Source organism: Oncorhynchus nerka, linkage group LG13 (genome assembly GCF_034236695.1).
Source record: "Oncorhynchus nerka isolate Pitt River linkage group LG13, Oner_Uvic_2.0, whole genome shotgun sequence".
In the NCBI taxonomy this organism is placed as follows: domain Eukaryota; kingdom Metazoa; phylum Chordata; class Actinopteri; order Salmoniformes; family Salmonidae; genus Oncorhynchus; species Oncorhynchus nerka.
This window is the reverse complement of record NC_088408.1, coordinates 55,183,662-55,202,570: the sequence shown is the minus strand read 5'-3', so window position 1 is coordinate 55,202,570 and position 18,909 is coordinate 55,183,662. Positions and strand designations below refer to the sequence as shown.

General features: G+C 45.9%; 1 protein-coding gene across 1 annotated transcript in view; it reads left to right on the top strand.

Moving 5' to 3' along the window:
• Positions 1 to 18,909, top strand: part of LOC115140639 (adhesion G-protein coupled receptor V1-like) — a 183,895-nt gene that overhangs the window by 66,878 nt on the left and 98,108 nt on the right. The window contains 16 exon segments of the mRNA XM_065026488.1: positions 1,613 to 1,811; positions 4,392 to 4,611; positions 7,746 to 7,985; positions 8,139 to 8,288; positions 8,516 to 9,004; positions 9,381 to 9,524; positions 10,381 to 10,552; positions 10,850 to 10,991; positions 11,160 to 12,007; positions 12,394 to 12,514; positions 13,069 to 13,240; positions 14,056 to 14,298; positions 15,230 to 15,637; positions 16,227 to 16,411; positions 16,596 to 16,848; positions 17,498 to 17,637. Of these exon segments, the coding sequence (XP_064882560.1) occupies positions 1,613 to 1,811; positions 4,392 to 4,611; positions 7,746 to 7,985; positions 8,139 to 8,288; positions 8,516 to 9,004; positions 9,381 to 9,524; positions 10,381 to 10,552; positions 10,850 to 10,991; positions 11,160 to 12,007; positions 12,394 to 12,514; positions 13,069 to 13,240; positions 14,056 to 14,298; positions 15,230 to 15,637; positions 16,227 to 16,411; positions 16,596 to 16,848; positions 17,498 to 17,637 (4,126 nt within the window).

The window sequence follows — 18,909 nt, the reverse complement described above, 5'->3', positions numbered from 1 at the left end:
CTGCATGAATTGACATGTTGTCCGCCCAATCAAAGGGTCAGAGAATGAATCTAGAACTGAAAGCATAAGCTACAGCTAGCTAGCACTGCAGTGCATAAAATGTGGTGAGGAGTTGACTCAAAGAGAGTGAAAGACAATAGTTGAACAGTTTTGAACAAATTATTTTCTTCCAAAATTACAGAGAAGCACGAGAGAAAGAGAGAGAGAGCTATATTTGGTTTTATAAAAAAAAAAAACTTTCACTGAATGCAGCTAGCTAGTTTAGCCTACTCAAACACCTGGCTCCAACAGAGAGGGGTTCTGTTAGCTAGCTGGCTATGACTATCCAACATGGGAACTCTTCCAAGTCAAGGTAAGCTTTTGGTTTTATTAATTTATTGCCACTGGGGCCCGCCGGTGTAACTGCTAAACTGCTTTCTGACTGTACTCTGAAATGCATGATTGTGGCGGGTTTACTAACACGTTAGTTCTAGCCACAGTATGTTGACTATGAGTTGACAACGATGTAGGCCGTGCATAGCGGTTAGCAGTCATGATATGAAGGTTTGGCTTGGAATGTTTTTTTCGCCTAGTTACAGACAGCTGATGTGTCGATCACTGAAGTCCACAAGTGAAGGAAAAAGGTGAGAGGAGGAGAGCGCGTAGATAGTTAGAGAAGGAATTATATACAAGGAGCAAAGTGACCGTGCTGTTTTATATGGTTGCTTAGGAAAGTGAACTGTGTTTGTGTGTGATCAGGGGTGTATTCATTACGCCGATTCTGTTGAAAAACGTTTCTTAAACTGAAGCAAACGGAACAAAACGGGGATAAACATACCTGAATTTGTCCAATAGAAACTCTCATTTGCAACTCTTGGACTAATGATTACACCCTACATCAGCTCGATGCAAGCAAGAGTGTGCAAGGCAGTATTGAATATGTCACTGTCTGTCACCTAGATTATTCAAAATTGTCTTGACCTGTGCAGCTACATTGGAAACGTTCATTCATAGGCTAGGTTGTAGCGACCTCATGACGGGTACAGGCAAAATTAGAAAACCATGTAATAGCTGAAACCTATCGACGAATGACAGCAATTTTTTTACAGCATTTCTACACAGTTTAAAAACTCTAAAATGCGATTAATCTAAATTGACTCCTGCCATTATCACCATGGGGGCTGTAGCTTCGTTAGTCTCAGACAATAGGGGTCTTAACATTCTATAAACATGTCATAAAGCAATTAGATGATTTTAGTACCTTATTTTAAATTGTTGGTGTTGAGCTAGGGTATGACGCCTGCCATACCCTTGAAATAGAAAAGGAGAGCCGCACACTCTAGGGGCTCAGATGCAATTTAATGACGAACGTTTTGACAGCCAAGCTGTCTTCATCGGTCTCTTTTTCTTTTTCAAGTGTTCTACTCTGCTAACCAGTCATTTGCCTAAACATATGTGCATTTCTTCCACCTCTAGCACTAACACACTTTATTCAAATACTCAACTCATCATTAAGCCTTTGATATGAATCAGGTGTGTTACCAGGATTGAGAAACACTGTTATATATAGTGCACTACTTTTTACCAGAGCCCCATTGGTGCCATTTCTCTCTCTCCTTTCTGTTATTTCCAGTGGAGGAGGATGTGGGCAGTGTGTCTATCCCGGTGGTGAGGAGGGTGGGTTCCTACGGCCTGGTCACAGCAGAGTACATATCCAGGGGCCTGACGGCCAGCCCAGGCCTGGACTACGGCCTGGCCAATGGCTCGCTCACCTTCCTCCACGGCCACAACACCAGTCACATCAACGTGACCATCATAGATGACCAGGACAGGTGAGTCAGACTGTCTGTCTGTCTGATCACCCAGGCCTGCTACACTGCAAATCACCTACAGTACCAGTCAAATGTTTGAACATATCTACTCATTCAAATCAAATGTTATTTGTCACATGCGCCGAAAACAAACAGGTAGACCTTACAGTGAAATGCTTACTTACAAGCCCATAACCAACAATGCAGTTTTAAGAAAAATAAGTCTACGTTTTAATAAAATAATAATAACAAATAATTAAAGAGCAGTAGTAAAATAACTGTAGCGAGGCTATATACAGTTGAAGTTGGAAGTTTACATACACTTAGGTTGGAGTCATTAAAACTCATTTTTCAACCACTCCACAAATTTCTTGTTAACAAACTATAGTTTTGGCAAGTCGGTTAGGACATCTACTTTGTGCATGACACAAGTAATTTTTCCAACAATTGTTTACAGACAGATTATTTCACTTATTTCATTGTATCACAATTCCAGTGGGTCAGAAGTTTAATACACTAAGTTGACTGTGCCTCTAAACAGCTTGGGAAATTCCAGAAAATGATGTCATGGCATCAGAAGCTTCTGATAGGCTAATTGACATCATTTGAGTCAATTGGAGGTGTACCTGTGGATGTATTTCAAGGCCTACCTTCAAACTCAGTGCCTCTTTGCTTGACATCATGGGAAAATGAGAAGAAATCAGCCAAGACCTCAGAAAATAAATTGTAGACCTCCACAAGTCTGGTTCATCCTCGGGAGCAATTTCCTAATGGCTGAAGGTACCACGTTCATCTGTACAAACAATTGTAAGCAAGTATAAACACCATGAGACCACGCAGCCATCATACCGCTCAGGAAGGAGACCCGTTTTGTGTCCTAGAGATTAACGTACTTTGGTGCGAAAATCAATCCCAGAACAACAGCAAAGGACCTTGTGAGGATGCTGGAGGAAACAGGTACAAAAGTATCTATAGCCACAGTAAAACGAGTCCTATATTGACATAACCTCAAATGCTGCTCAGCAAGGAAGAAGCCACTGTTCCAAAACCGCCATAAAAATGCCAGACTACAGTTTGCAACTGCACATGGGGACAAAGATCATACTTTTTGGAGAAATGTCCCTTGGTCTGATGAAACAAAAATAGAACTGTCTGTACATAATGACCATCGTTATGTTTGGAAGAAAAGGGGGAGGTTTGCAAGCCGAAGAACACCATCCCAACCGTGAAGCACGGGGGTGGCAGCATCATGTTGTGGGGGTGTTTACTGCAGGAGGGACTGGTGCACTTCACAAAATAGATGGCATCATGAGGATGGAAAATTATGTGGATATATTGAAGCAACATCAGGAAGTTAAAGCTTGGTCGCAAATGAGTCTTCCAAATGGACAATGACCACAAGCATACTTCCAAAGTCAAAATGGCTTAAAGACAACAAAGTCAAGGTATTGGAGTGGCCATCACAAAACCCTGACCTCAATCCTATAGAAAATGTATGGGATGAACTGAAAAGCGTGTGCTCGCAGGGAGGCCGACAATCCTGACTCAGTTACACCAGCTCTGTCAGGAGGAATTGCCCAAAATTCACCCAACTTATTGTGGGAAGCTTGTGGAAGGCTACCTGAAAGTTTGACCCAAGTTAAACCATTTAAAGGCAATGCTACCACATACTAATTGGGTGTATGTAAACTTCTGACCCACTGGGAATGTGATGAAAGAAATAAAAGCTGAAATAAATCATTATCTATTATTCTGACATTTCACATTCTTAAAATTAAGTGGTGATCCTAACTGACCTAAGACAGGGAATTTTACTAGGATTAAATGTCAGGAATTGTGAAAAACTGAGTTTAAATGTATTTGGCTAAGGTGTATGTAAACCTCCGACTTCACCTGTCTATAAGATACCACTACAGAGTCAATGTGCGTGGGCACAGGTTAGTCAAGGTAATTGAGATGTGTTGTTACCTACCCCTACCACCTGGGGGGCGTTCCGTAAGGATGTCCAGGATCCAGCTGCAGAGGGAGGTGTTTAGTCTCAGAGTCCTTAGCTTAGTGATGAGCTTTGAACGCTGAGCTGTAGTCAATGAATAGCATTCTCACGTAGGTGTTCCTTTTGTCCAGGTGGGAAAGGGCAGTGTGGACTGCAATAGAGATTGCATAATCTGTGGATCTGTTGGGGTGGTCTGCAAATTGGAGTGTTTTTCTTTATTTCTACTGTTTTCTACATTGTAGAATAATCATTAAGATAGAAAAACTATGAAATAACACATATGTAATCATGTAGTAACCAAAAAAGTGTTAAACAAATCAAAATATATTTAATATTTGAGATTCTTCAAAGACTTTACTAGCATAAATAGTGTGGATGGAAACTTGCTTATTGAGGCATTTTTTACAGTGTCACCTTTTTGATCTGAATGCCCTGTCTTTAGTCAGCTGTTCTAACAACACAAAATTCCCAAACTCTCTAGTTTTGACTCATCTCGTCTCTCCTTTTGTGTCTGATGTTGTATCTGAACCGGCCTTAAGAGTTTCTATAAAGAAACGTATGTGAACATAGAGAGACCAGTAATGAGCATGTTGGAACTCTTCTTCCAGGGAGTATGCCGAGACGTTTGAGATCCAGCTGTCCAGCGCCACGGGCGGAGCCATACTGGGGACTCATTTGGTCGCCAGTGTTACCATCGCCAAGAGCGACTCACCCAACGGCGTGGTCCGTTTCCTGAACGAGAGCGTGATCACCCTGGTGAACCCCGACAGCACCCTGAGACTCAGCCTGATCCTGGAGAGGGTGGGCGGGCTAGTTGGCAACACTACGGTAAGCCTACTGGGACCATCCACTTCTTCTGTCTGCTTTCTCTCTCCTCTTGTTTCCACAGGAGGCTGGCGAGGGGAGGATGGCTCATAATAATGGCTAGAATGGCGTGAATGGAATGGTATCGAATATAAGGAAGCCATGTGTTCAATGTGTCAATTTCATTACATTCCAGCCAGTATTCCAGCCATTACTATGAGCCTGTCTGCCCCAATTAAGGTGCTAACAGACGCCTGTACTTGCTAGGCCTATAGACATCTTAGCAACTTTCGGACACAGACTAAAAAATATGCTCCCAGTTTCCCGGACACAGACTAAAAATGATGCTCAATGGAGAATCTCCAGTGAAAGTACCTTTTGGTTCAGGACGAGCCTGAATCTGTGTTCGGGAAACTAGTGTATAACCACCATGTTTTGGTCTCTCTGACCTCGTAGTACAAGAGCATGTTCACCGTCATCGTTTCTCTGCCAGATAGATGTCCAACACTCATTCTATGTTAATGACACTGTAATGTTATTAGCCTACAGTGCCTTCGGAAAGTTTTCACACCACTTGATTTGTGAAAAGAAAGCCTGTACAGAATGCAAATATATTGTAAATATGCAAAAAAATAAAATAAATGCAACCTGTTTGCAACCAGGCACTACAGGCTTTCTTTTCACTCACACTAATAATTGTATGTGTGGGGTACAGAGATGAGGTAGTCATAAAAACAAATCCTGTTAAACACTATTATTGCACACAGGGTGCAACTCAATACTGCAATAAATGTGGCAAAGCAATTCACTTTTTGTCCTAAATACAAAGTGTTATGTTTGGGGCAAATCCAATACAACACATTACTGAGTACCACTATGCATATTTTCAAGCATAGTGGTGGCTGCACCATGTTATGGGTATGCTTGTAATCGTTGAGGGCTGTGGAGTTTTTCAGGATAAAAAAGAAACGGAATGGAGCTATGCATAGGCAAAAACCTAGAAGAAAACCTGTTCCAGTCTGCTTTCCACCAGACACTGGGAGATTAATTCTCCTTTCAGCAGGGCAATAATCTTCACTGGAGTTGCTTACCAGGAAGACAGTGAATGTTCCTGAGTGGCCGAGTTACAGTCTTAACTTAAATCTATTTAAAAATGTATGGCAAGACCTGAAAATGGTAGTCTAGCAATGATCAACAACCAATTAGACAGAACTTGAAGCATTTTGAAAAGAATAATGGGCAAATGTTGCACAATCCAGGATTGGAAAGCTCTTGAGACTTACGCAGAAAGACTCACAAATGTAATCGCTGCCAAAGGTACTTCTACAAAGTATGGACTCAAGGGTGTGAAAACTTACAGTACCAGTCAAAAGTTTAGACACACCTACTCATTCAAGGGTTTTACTATTTTCTATATTGTAGAATAATAGTGAAGACAACTATGAAATAACACATATGGAATCATGTAGTAGCCAAAAATGTGTTAAAAAATGTGTTAAACAAATCAAAATATATAGTAGTCACCCTTTGCCTTGATGACAGCTTTGCACACTCTTGGCATTCTCTCAACCAGCTTCACCTGGGATGCTTTTCCAACCGCGGCTTTTGTGGAGCGATGGGTAACGATGCTTCGAGGGTGACTGTTGTTGATAAGTGCAGAGAGTCCCTGGTTCGCGCCCGGGTATGGGCGAGGGGACGGTCTAAAGTTATACTGTTACACTTACACAGTCTGGAGGTGTGTTGGGTCATTGTCCTCATGAAAAACAAATGATAGTCCCACTAAGTGCAAACCAGATGGGATGGCATATTGACGCAGAATGCAATGGTAGCCATGTTGGTTAATGGTGTGCCTTGAATTCTAAATAAATCACAGACAGTGTCACCAGCAAAGCACCATCACACCTCCTACATGCTTCATGGTGGGAACCATACATGCAGAGATCATCCGTTCACCTACACTGGGTTTCACAAAGACACAGCGGTTAGAACCAAAAATCGAATTTAATTTCCACCGGTTTAATGTTTGTGTTTCTTGCCCCAAGCAAGTCTCTTTTTCAAATTGGTGTCCTTTCTTTGCAGCAATTCAACCATGAAGGCCTGATTCACGCCAGTCTCCTCTGAACAGTTGATGTTGAAATGTGTCTGTTACTTGAACTCTGTGAAGCATTTATTTGGGCTGCAATTTCTGTGGCTGGTAACGCTAATGAACTCATCCTCTGCAGCAGAGGTAACTCTGGGTCTTCCTTTCCTGTGGCGGTCCTCATACAAGGCAGTTTCATCATAGCGCTTGATGGTTTTTGCGACTGAAGAAGAAACTTTTGAAGAAACTTTCAAAGTTCGTGACATTTTCCAGATTGACTGACCTTCATGTCTTAAAGTAATGATGGACTGTCATTTCTCTTTGCTTATTTGAGCTGTTCTTGCCATAATAAGGACTTGGTCTTTTACCAAATAGGGCTATCTTTTGTATACCACCCCTACCTTGTCACAAAAAAATAGATTGGCTCAAACGCATTTAGAAGGAAAGAAATTCCACAAATGAACTTTTAACAAGGCACACCTGTTAATTGAAATGCATTCCAGGTGACTACCTCATGAAGCTGGTTGAGAGAATGCCAAGAGTATGCAAATCTGTCATCATTGCAAAGGGTGGCTACTTTGAAGCATCTCAAATGTAAAATATATTTAGATTTTTGTAGCACTTTTTTGGTTACTACATGATTCCATATGTGTCATTTCATAGTTTTGTTATCTTCACTATTATTCTACGATGTACAAAATCGAAACATTAATAAACACGCTGGAATGATTAGGTGTGTCCAAACGTTTAACTGGTACTGTATGTTAATGAGTTATTTCTAGATTTCATGTTCAATAAATGTGCAATCATTTCTAAAAACATGTTTTCAGTTTGTCATTTTGGGGTATTGTGTGTAAATGGATGAGAAAAAAATCTATTTCATCCATTTTGAATTCAGACTCTAACACAAAATGTGGAATAAGTCAATATTATGGATAATGTGTTTTTGACAAGGAATCGATTTGTTGATCAAATATTTGGTAAGTAATGTTAATGTATTCGTCTTCATCTAAATGTCTTCATAAGCATGAATGTGATGCATACCAGCCCATCTGAATAATTCATGTCATTTCCTCAGATAACATGGAGCATGCTGGGTCCCAACACCAAAGAGGTCTTACCACCCGTAAACACAGACATTGGTGAACCTGTGAACGGATCGTTTCATTTCAGAGATGGGGAGGGGGGATTACGCATCATCGATCTGAGTATTCTCCCCCATGGGGAGGTGGAGGTGGCGGAGACCTTTGTAGTCATGCTTGAGCTCCTCTCAGGAGACCTGGACATTGACCCCCAAGCGGGCTCTGTCACGCTCAAGGTATGTCACCCTCCCAACGAGTGACATCTCAATTTTAATATGCACTCCAGTTGTATTTAAACCATTGTTGCATCCTATTGATATTTAAGAGTCTCTTAGTAATGGTGATGGCGTGTTTTTGTCTCTGTTTGTGTGTGTGTGTGTGTGTCTCAGATTGAGAAGTTTGGTGACCCTAATGGCATAGTGCAGTTCACAGAGGAGGACCTTAGAGAGCGTGTGTACAGTGAGCCCACAGACAGAGAGGGGCCACTCAACATCTCCCTCCTCATCACACGCAGAGAGGGCGTCATGGGCAACATCACGGTAAGACCACCTCGGGGGATGACATCGTACAGTTACAGACAGCAATAGGCTTTATAGGCAATGCTCAGGCTTTAAGTGTGTCCCTTTGTTTCAGATGTACTCAGAGAATTTATTGATAATGCATGAAGTTTATAATAGACTCACACTGTCATTACGCTGTAGGTCCTATAACGTACAGCCAATTCACATGTACGTTATAGATGTGTGTGTGTGTGTGTGTCTTTCAGGTGCACTGGCAGATCCTGAGTGACTCTGACACATCGGGGGATTTCTCGGGCCTCAGCGGCTCTGTAGTCATCCTGGAGGGTCAGAGGGGGGCAGAGGTGGTCCTCGCCCTGCTACCCGACGCCATGCCTGAGCTGGAGGAGCTCTACACGCTCAGGTTGAGCACCGTAGAGGGCGGCGCCACCCTGGACACCAACCGCAGTAGCACCCGACTCAGAGTTCGGGCCAACGACGAGCCGCACGGCTTGTTTGGGCTGGAGGTGGAGCAGCAGGCAGTGGTGGTGGCAGGGATGGGGGCTCGGCTGGGGAGACTCCTGACCCTGAAGGTGACACGGCAGGCTGGAGCCTTCGGCAACGCCAGTGTGGGCTACCGGATCAGTACTGGACCTGGGCAGGATGGACAGGAGCTGCTGGGAGAGGCGGCTGTGGGGAGAGCCCTGGTCAAGGATGGGGAGGACTCAGCCTCTGTTCACGTGCCAATTAATAGTCAGGTAAGGGACCATTGGGGCCAGAGATAGTATACTGAAGACCAGGGCCCCCAATGTATTTCTATGATTTATAACCGTCAATGGGGGACCATGCATTCGTCCCGCAACTGAATTTGTATAGTTCCTGGCAATGCATGTAGATAACTTTGAATCTATATAGTTTTCCTGTTTTTGCGTAATTTGTAATGATGAACATCACAAATGACCTAATAAGATCAAACCGATCTCCAGTAGATCAAAGTACCCTTTTGGCTACAATGCCCTGTCGCTGACCCTGCCTCTGTAGTCATGCTTACCAGACTGAACCTCTGTCTCTCTGTCTCTCTGTCTCTGTCTCTCTGTCTCTCTGTCTCTCTGTCTCTCGCTCTCTGTCTTCTAGGTGTTTCTCTCAGTGGGTGTGAACTTCACTGTGGAGCTAACAGACGTGAGCCTTCTGGGACCTCTCCCCAGCTCCCCACCCCGCCTCCTACTGGAGGCCAAGGTCGCCATAGTGACCGTCCCAGAGGAAGCAGCCAGCGCTGAGGTATGAGTCAATAACTTTATTGAGTAGGGTGAAGTTGCACCTAGACGCTGATCTTGGGTCAGTTTTGCATTTGACCCACTAATGTTTAAGGATAGGATTTGGGGATCTCAGCTCAGGGGAAACTTCTCCCCAGAGCTAACTTTATTTATTGTCCCATTGGGGAAGCAAAGGTGTACAGTATGTACTGTATGTGTTGGGCCTTAGTTCGACCCATGTTTATACCTCCTGTCTCACATTACGTTGACCCAAGATGAGGAGGATGCTCTGTATCTAACTGAATTACTGGTCTGGGGTTGGTAGCCCCTCCCTCTGAACACCCAACCTCTTTCTGTCAGGACCTATGGCAGACTCATGTAGCACACATTTCTTCTCAGTCAGTTGACCAGCTTGGTGGTGACCACGACGTAGGCTTAGTCTATTGACCTAGCTAGCTACCACTACGATCTCTTCTACTACCCGACAGTACTATCCGAGCACTACAGCGGTACACAGGGCTGTGGACAATCCCAACGCCAACTTTTGTTTCAAGGTTTCATTGCGTCATTGTAGAGAGTTACAGTGGAAACGGTCTCGACCATTCGTCTAGTTTCTTTTCCAGTCTGAATGCCCCATCTTTAGTCAGCTGTTTTATAGCACATACTTCTAAAAACGGTCTAGTTTTGCTTTGTCTCATCTCAACATGTTGTCTATTAGATCTGTCCTGGGCTTTAATGTAACACTTATGAAATCATCCCCTATTCCTTCTCCTCTGTGTGTGTGTGTGTGTGTGTGTGTGTGTGTGTGTGTGTGTGTGTGTGTGTGTGTGTGTGTGTGTGTGTGTGTGTGTGTGTGTGTGTGTGTGTGTGTGTGTGGGTAGGTGGGCTTTGCCTCGTTGGCACTGCAGGTCTCCAGTGTGGAGACGGGTGCGTGTGAGGCGCTGGTGTCCCGGACGGGGCTCTTTGGGGGGGTGAGGGTGGATTGGCGCGCAGGGTACCCCCCTGGACAGGCTCCAGTTGGGTTCAAGCCTGGAGTTATCACCCCCAGCTCAGGTAAAGGCCCTCAGACGGGAAACTCACCGCTGTGAGCTTGAGAAGAGGTTTGGTGACATGTCTATCTGAGATGTGGAAGTCTCTCCCTGTCTGTTCATTTCCTCTCTCTCTCTCTCTAAACACAGGAGGGACATTTGAATAGGCTGATAAGTGTAAACCCACCAGACACATTCCACCTCTTCCAGTCTCATTTACATCTCTTTTTTTCCCCCAAACACCACCACCAATAAACGCCCTACAAAATGACCAAACTGTTGATGTAGGGTGTTGTCTGAGTGTGTTTGTCGTATTCCTCAGGCTCGGTGACCCTGGCCCATGGAGAGAGGAGCAAGGCTGTGTCCCTCCAGGCGATCGCTGATGTGTCTGAGCCAGCGGCCTACGCCCTCCACCTCACTGCAGCCGGCTCCAGCTCACCTGCTCCTGGAGTAGCCAGACTCAGGTACAGTAGCTAGACTCACCTGCCAGGCTTATAACACTCCTATATACTGTAGACACACCGGTTGGAACGGGACAGCCTTCTGGCTGAAGATTGCATGCTGTATGTAATAGTGCTGTTAGAATGATATAACAGCTATGGTGTGATGTTAATCTCTGTTTCCCTCTCCAGGTCAGGGTTCACGGTGGCAGAGGTCGAGCCACTAGGGCTGTACCAGTTCGCCTTGGACTCCCGCCAGCTGGTCATCGAGGAGGACGTGCAGACCATCACTCTCTATGTCCAGCGGCTCTACGGTTTCCGTAGCAACCATACCCGCCTATCCTATGAGACGGCGTCAGGCAGCGCCCTGGCGGGACAGGACTTCACTGCCGTGCAGGACGGAGAGCTGTTCTTCGACTCGCCTCGCCAGACCTCCGCCTCGATCCGTCTGTCTGTACTGGACGATGTGCTCTCGGAGCCCGATGAGATATTTTATGTCAACCTGACAGACGTTCAGGTACTGAGCCGTGGTGGTGACCCCCACTCAGGCGACTCCCGGCCCCGTCTCACCCCCCGACACAGCGTGGCCACTGTCACCATCCTGGCCAGTGATGTCAGCGGGGGGGTGCTGAGCATCGGGCCGGGGATGGTTCAGACAGCAGAGGACAGGGAGGAGGGGAGCCAGCAGGAGAGGAAAGTGCTCCTCAAGGTGCACAGGTCTGAGAGCCTGGCTGGGCCAGTGAGGGTCAGGGTCCAGGCTTATGGGGACGGGAGTGTCGGAGGTGCCCCTCTCCCCATTGCTCTAGAACCCAACAGGACCCTGGCACTGGAGGGGCAGGACTTCAGGCTGGAGTCCGCCCTGGTGTCACTGCAGGAGGGGCAAAGCGAGGCTGAGGTCAGCCTACTCATCCTAGACGACTCGGAGCCCGAGGGACAGGAAGTGTTCTTCATCTACCTCAGCGAGCCAGAGGGAGGGGCACAGATTGCAGATGGACCCGACAAGCAGGGCTTCAGCTCCTTTGCCAAAATTATAATCCTAGGTAAAACACTGAAACGCCCATATCGGCCTCAGGCTCCCCTGTCACATGCTCCTTTAGTCTATCCATTGGTCAGTCAATTCAAGCTAATGTCATGCTCTAGTTTGTCTAATTCAATTGAATCTCTATAGGTCATTGTTTTCCAATACAATTCCTAAATTAGGTCCCAGGGCACAGACATCTGACATCATTCCAGTGATGTGAAATCTGTTCCACTGTTCATTTGAATGTGATTGATGATATAATCAAAGGGACGGTCACAAGAGAATTGGAAGCTTGATGCGCTGTATTTGTTGAACGCTCTCCTCAGTGTACATACAGTGAACAGTATAAGGAATTAGTCACTTAACTCTGTCTCTCTCTCCTTCCATCCCCTCCCTCTCTCTCAGGGAGTGATTTCCATAATGGGATAGTGGGTTTCGGTGTGAGTTCTCTGCTGGGTCAGGTTCTGGATGAGGACTCAGAAGTGAACAGAACGGCCCTACTCTACCTACAGAGACAACAGAACCGGTATGTTTCTCAGTGTTTTATCCTCGGCAACATTCCTCTGCCCATACGGCTGTCAGCAAACCAAAGATTAGCAGCAGTAACAGTGGTGGTAAAATCGTCATCCAAAGTAGTGTGATTACAAGCAAGCTACAATTTTTTTATTTTTTTTATTTCACCTTTATTTAACCAGGTAGGCTAGTTGAGAACAAGTTCTCATTTGCAACTGCGACCTGGCCAAGATAAAGCATAGCAGTGTGAACAGACAACACAGAGTTACACATGGAGTAAACAATTAACAAGTTAATAACACAGTAGAAAAAAAATGGGCAGTCTATATACAATGTGTGCAAAAGGCATGAGGAGGTAGGCGAATAATACAATTTTGCAGATTATAACACTGGGGTGATAAATGATCAGATGGTCATGTACAGGTAGAGATATTGGTGTGCAATGATCACCTCCAGCCACTGTGGGGCACTGTGTGTTTGATGTGAGACCCATCTGCCTCCGGAAAAATATGTATATTTTTTTAATGTTTTTTTTTTTTTTCTTGTTTTTCTGCCTCCCCCGTGCAGGGCCTTTGAGGACGTTGAGGTGATGTGGCGGGCCACATTCAACAGGGCGGAACTGTCCCTGGTCAACAACGGTGTCAACCTGACCCGGGAGCTGCTGCAGACCTCAGGCACCGTGCTGTGCAGGAGAGGACAGGTCCTCTGTGTCCTCAGCATGGAGGTCCGACAAGACCAGGTGATTCCCAGGTCATACTAGAGGTTAGAGGTCAAGGGGGACCAGAACAGATGAGTACTCTCACAGTACTCTAAAACTCTCAGCAACTCCTCTCCATTTGGACCACTGACCACTGAAGGAGCATGCAGGATGTCCTTATAAAGTAGCTCTCTCCCAGCCCATACATCCCTCGTGTGTCACACGTTATCTTTCTGCTGTGGCGTCAGAGGATATACAGTATGTTTATGTGGAGGTTTGAAGAGAGAATGGGCTGAAGGTGTCATCGGCATCAATGTAAGCTCACAGGAGGAGGGCAGGAAGCCCCTGTGGTGTGATCACAGCCTCGGTCCTCTCCTCTCTTCTCATCTCCTTCCTCTCCTCTCCCTGGTGGTCCTACCAGGCAGCTCACCCAGCCTCTGCCCACTTCCTGTCCTGCTGTTTGTCTGTGTGTCTGGGATATTTTAGGGCAGACCTCCACACGCCTCTTCCTATCGAGCGCAGTCTGTCTGCTGTGCTTCCTAATCCCCTACCCCTTCCTCCCCTCCCCCTACAATGCTGGTATATGACACAGCCCTCAGACCTGGGAATGAGAGGAATTAGTCCCAGACTCACTTCTGGAGGCTGCAGGACCCGTCCACCAGTATGTGGCATAGGGTTCAATTCTATTAAAAACATTTATAAACATTGCTCGTACTGTACTGTAGTATTATGGCTGGGGCACATCATCCCATGTTAATGTTCCCTCTTTCTATTTCTCATCCTTTTCCCCTTTTATGTATTTCAATCTTCAACCAGATAGCCTTTCCTCAACCTCATATGAATGTGTGTTGCCATAGGAACCGGAGTACCAGGCCTGGTTCCTGGTTGAGATCTACCAGGTGGGTGTTGGCGCTGCTATCAACGAGAGTGCCCGCTTTGCCAATGTCACCATGCTGGAGAGCGATGACCCCCGGGGACTGGTCTACTTTGCGGTGGGTTCCAGACTGCCCGTAGCACACCTCAAGACCACCCGCCTCAGTCTGCAGGTGTACAGAGAGGCCAGCACAGCCTCCACCATCACCGTGCACTACCGCATGCTGGTGAGAAATATACACATATGCACAGTACATACTACACACTCACACACACTCACACACATGCACAGGAGACATTTTCGCAGTGCACACACAAACAAGCACACTCACACACCAGACACACACACATGGAATACTCACACACATATTTTTTTGTAATAAAATGTTTCACATTTCCATATGTTCACATGAAATAATACTTTTTATATTACCATACATTCCCACACTACCACACATCCTCTCACATTGTCTCCCTCTGTAACCTCTCACATCCTTCTGGTCGAAAATGTCCCATCTTATTCAAGTTGTTGTGTTGTCTAACTCACCAAATCAGATTTCCATTCCTCACCCTGACCTAATTAAGCTGACCTAATTTTGTGACCTTCAAGGTCTAACGGTGTGTGTGTGTGTGTGTCTTCCCTCTCCTCCCATCCTGCCTCTCTCCCAGGGGTGGGGATGAGCTCTGTGTGTTTGATCCACTGCCTAGCTGGGGGCCGACATTCACTTGTAATCCCAGCCTTTGATATTGCGGATCAAAAGGGAGATTGTCGAGTGCACTTACTAGCACTCCACCTCCATGTTACATATGACAAGGTTATCTCCTTTCATCTTTCAGACCGAAATGATGTTCTGGAAACATCAGTTGGATACATATTTATGTCACAGAGTCCAAATTCATCTGTTCATCAATCCATCCCTTTTTCCTTCTATTTCGCCACAGGTCTTCAACCTCCTCTTCTCCTCTTGTATTTGTACATACATAAAGCTCTGTTGCAACACCTACTGTATCACCCCATCCATCCATCCATCCGTCTCTCTCTCTCTCTCTCTCTCTCTCTCTCTCTCTCTCTCTCTCTCTATTTTCCACCTTTCCCACCTCCCTCAATCTTTCCATCCTACTATGACCTCACACTCCTTTCTCGTTGTCGTCCTATAGGAACTCCCTCGGGCTGAGGCAGTAGGCCCTACCCTGGTCTGGCCCGCTGTGGCCGGGATGGACTTCCTAAAAGAAGAGGGCCAGCTGACCTTTGACCTGGGCCAGAGGAGCACTGGGCTGGACATCACCCTCACCCCAGACCAGGCCTCATCCAACCCCCCACCCAAGCGCTTCCGCGTGGAGCTGTATGGAGTCAGCGGAGGGGCCAGGGTGCACCCTGAGTATGGGCTGGCCAACGTGACCCTGGTATCGGACACAGAGGCCCAGCTGGTTTGGGCCCTGTTGGACCAGCTCCAGCAGCCTCTGGACAGCGCCATACTGGATAGGGTGCTCCAGGCCCTGCTCAACAAGGCCACAGCCCAGCTCACACCAGAACAACTGACCGCCGTGCTGGTCGCAATGGGGAAGGTGAGAGAGGACGGAGAGCGAGGGAGAGGGGAAATCAAAGGCTAGACAGAGAACAGAGGGAGTCTTTTTTTCAAACTTGCTTTGTTCGTTATTAAAAGTGATCTGTTTGTGTGGGTTTTTGTTTTTGTGTGTGCTTAGTGTGTGTCGCATTTGAGTTTGTCTGCTTTTGCCAAAGGGCAGCCATTTCCCATACAAAATAGTGACAGATCTGCTGAAGAATTTCCTTTTGAAAAGGTCTCTGTTGTCACTGACTGTCTGACTCTAGCAGCACCTCGCTGTTACACTGTCACTTCATCTGAACCAATCAGCCTTTAGCCAAGTCAAGCCTGCTCTGTCGTGTGTGAGTGCAGAGCGGGGGGCTGAGGGCACAGGGAATAACTGTCACCGCCGAACTAGAAATAAACCAACACACTCAAAAAGGGTTCCACTTGTCACTCATAACCCACAGGTACTGTGTGTGTGTGTGTGTGCGTGTGTGTGTGTGTGTGTGTGTGTGTGTGTGGATTTAATAGGGGGCTCTTAGGTTACTGGCTATATGTATCTTAGTCATAAACACCTCCACTCTCTCTCTCTCTCTCTGCTCGCCAAGGTGCTGAAGGAGGCAGAGCGGACCCCTCTTGCTGACAGCAGCCGTGGTTTGACCTATGACCTCCTGTGTGCCATGGCAAACCCCAGCCGTGTCGACACGCAGGGCCTGAGTCAGCTGGCAGAGGTGGCTGAGCGCTTCGCCTTCTCCCTCCTCACACAGTCCCAGTGTGGAGCACAGGGTCAAAGGTCAGTCCTGCCCATGGGGGGGATTGTGGTTAACTCAAGCAGAGCAGTGCAGTCTATTATTTCTGCTAATGCGGACACTATTGTCTAAGGTCGACTATGGTCTCATATAGTAGATCTCTTATTTCCCACTGTTACAAAAACTATATGAGTAGAATAAGAGTGTGATTTGTTGGTATTTTCAAAGGGGGAGGACCATACTGGACACTTGCGCCTATATATCCATCTCTGCCTACCACTGGTACCCTACCCAGATCAACGGGCACATGTTCACAGGCAAGAACTCAGACTCATTCCAGTTGCCAGAGTTCCTCCTTGAGGTGCCAGCCCTGCCCGCGGGCACCCTCTCCCCCTCAGCCTGCCGCCGCGTGCAGCTCACAGAGTACAGCACGGAGCACTGGTTCCTCACCAATGACAAAACCACCGCCCTCAACGGCAAGGCAAGCAGACCCGCACACACTCAATGCCAAATCATGGCAGCTTTTAGCACTTCCAGACTGATTGGTAACTATACTGGAGATGGGATGCCCCCCTTGCAATTTTTCCCCAAAGTCATTGTTGTAAAAGAGTGAGTTTTGTTTTATACACCAGACACTCTTATCCGGAGTGACTTACAGGAGCAATTAGGGTTAAGAGCATTGCTCAAGGGCACATCGACAGATTGTTCAGCTGGTGGGCTGTAGGAGTCGAACCAGTGACCTTTCGGCTACTGGAATATGGGCTTAACCGATAGGCTTAATCTGGTCAAATTAAGGTAAATAAATGATTATCAAGTTATAGGAGAGTACTATGGTATTACAGGTCAGGATGTTTTTGTCCGAATGTAACTTTTGTGCTGGTCAGAAACAGCAGGGGGCGATGTTGTCCACTGAGGCTCTGTCCTTGGTTTCTGCCAGTTGGTCTTTAGAGCTAAAACCAAATAGATGTTGCCCATAATAACTGTAGACACATATCTAGGGTCAGCTTACTTTCCCCCAATCCTTAATATTGGTCAATATTGGGGAAAATCCCATATCGGACCTTAAATCAGCATTTGGGGGGCAACTTCATCCTGCTCTGTACTGTAATGGTGTTTCTCTTGTTGTGTAGGTTTTCTCCGCCAGCCTGCAGGGCCGTGGGTCACGGCCCCTGAATAAGAGTGACGAGGTGGTGTACCGTATTCACACCCCTGGGCCAAGGGTCAAACCTGGCCAGTCCCTGTGTCTTCTGTGGAACCAGGCTGCTGAGAGGTACGGTACTCTGTACCCACCTGATGCCCTCAACCCCCCTCTCCCACACACAGTCACTTTCCTTCACACAGTACTATGTAGCTCTGTAGTGTGTTAATATCTGATATACTGTATATGCATATTATATATACACTAAGACTATGCTGTTAGGCTATTAACATTTGTATCTGACTCCATTTAACATTATAGTAAAACCATGTGCAATCAAGTGTTATGCTTTTGGCTGACTAAGATCAAGAAATGGTCATGAGAAGCCAATGCAGAATGCAGAAGTATTATTTAATAACTTGGTCAAATGAATGGATTCAAATACAAGGAAATACTGGCACTAACATAGAAATCACAATCTAGGCATACAGACAAACCATGAACTAATTGGGGCGGCTGGGTAGCCTAGTGGTTAGAGTGTTGGACTAGTAACCGAAAGGTTGCAAGATCGAATCCCCGAGCTGAATCAAAAAATCTGTCGTTCTACCCCTGATCAAGGCCACCGTTCCTAGGGCCGTCATTGAAAATAAGAATTTGTTCTTAACTGACTTGCCTAGTTAAATAAAGGTTCAAAAAAAGGATAAAAAAACAGAAGGAATTTCGTTCTATTTATAACATTTGAAGGTGTCTTTAAAAAAATATATACATATATACACCCTTGAATCAAATTATACCAAGGTATAGTAACCTGATCACCCAGGCCCAATCTCCACAGGATGTCACAGCATCTAGAACAATGCAAATAAGACATACAGTGTCGTCAGAGTTCTCCTCAGGGGACACGTTTCAGATACATACCAAACATGGATGCAATAGTGTCACTAACACACATTTCAATAGTCAGTCCTATGGATACTATAGGGAGAGAGTTGGCCCCTCAAAGGGGGGGGGGCATACTGGCTCCAAAATCATTGTCCTTTGTGTCTTCCTTATGTTCCTGGGCCATTTGCCGGGAAGACCCAGAGGTGACAGGACAGAGAGCACATAGTTAGGGCTGAGCCTACAGCTCTACCACAACATTTACATTTACATTTAAGTCATTTAGCAGACGCTCTTATCCAGAGCGACTTACAAATTGGTGCATTCACCTTATGACCTCCAAACAGAGCCTTCATATTATTCTTTTTTTTTTTCATGAATCCCCCAAAACGGATATTTCTCTTAGTCTCTGTCACTATCCTAAACTTGAGCCCATATAATAAAGTGGTGTGTGACTGAAATTACTATTTTGGACACAACCATTTAGGTGAGTAAAAGGGTCCCCCTTCTGCTCAGCTCTGCTCT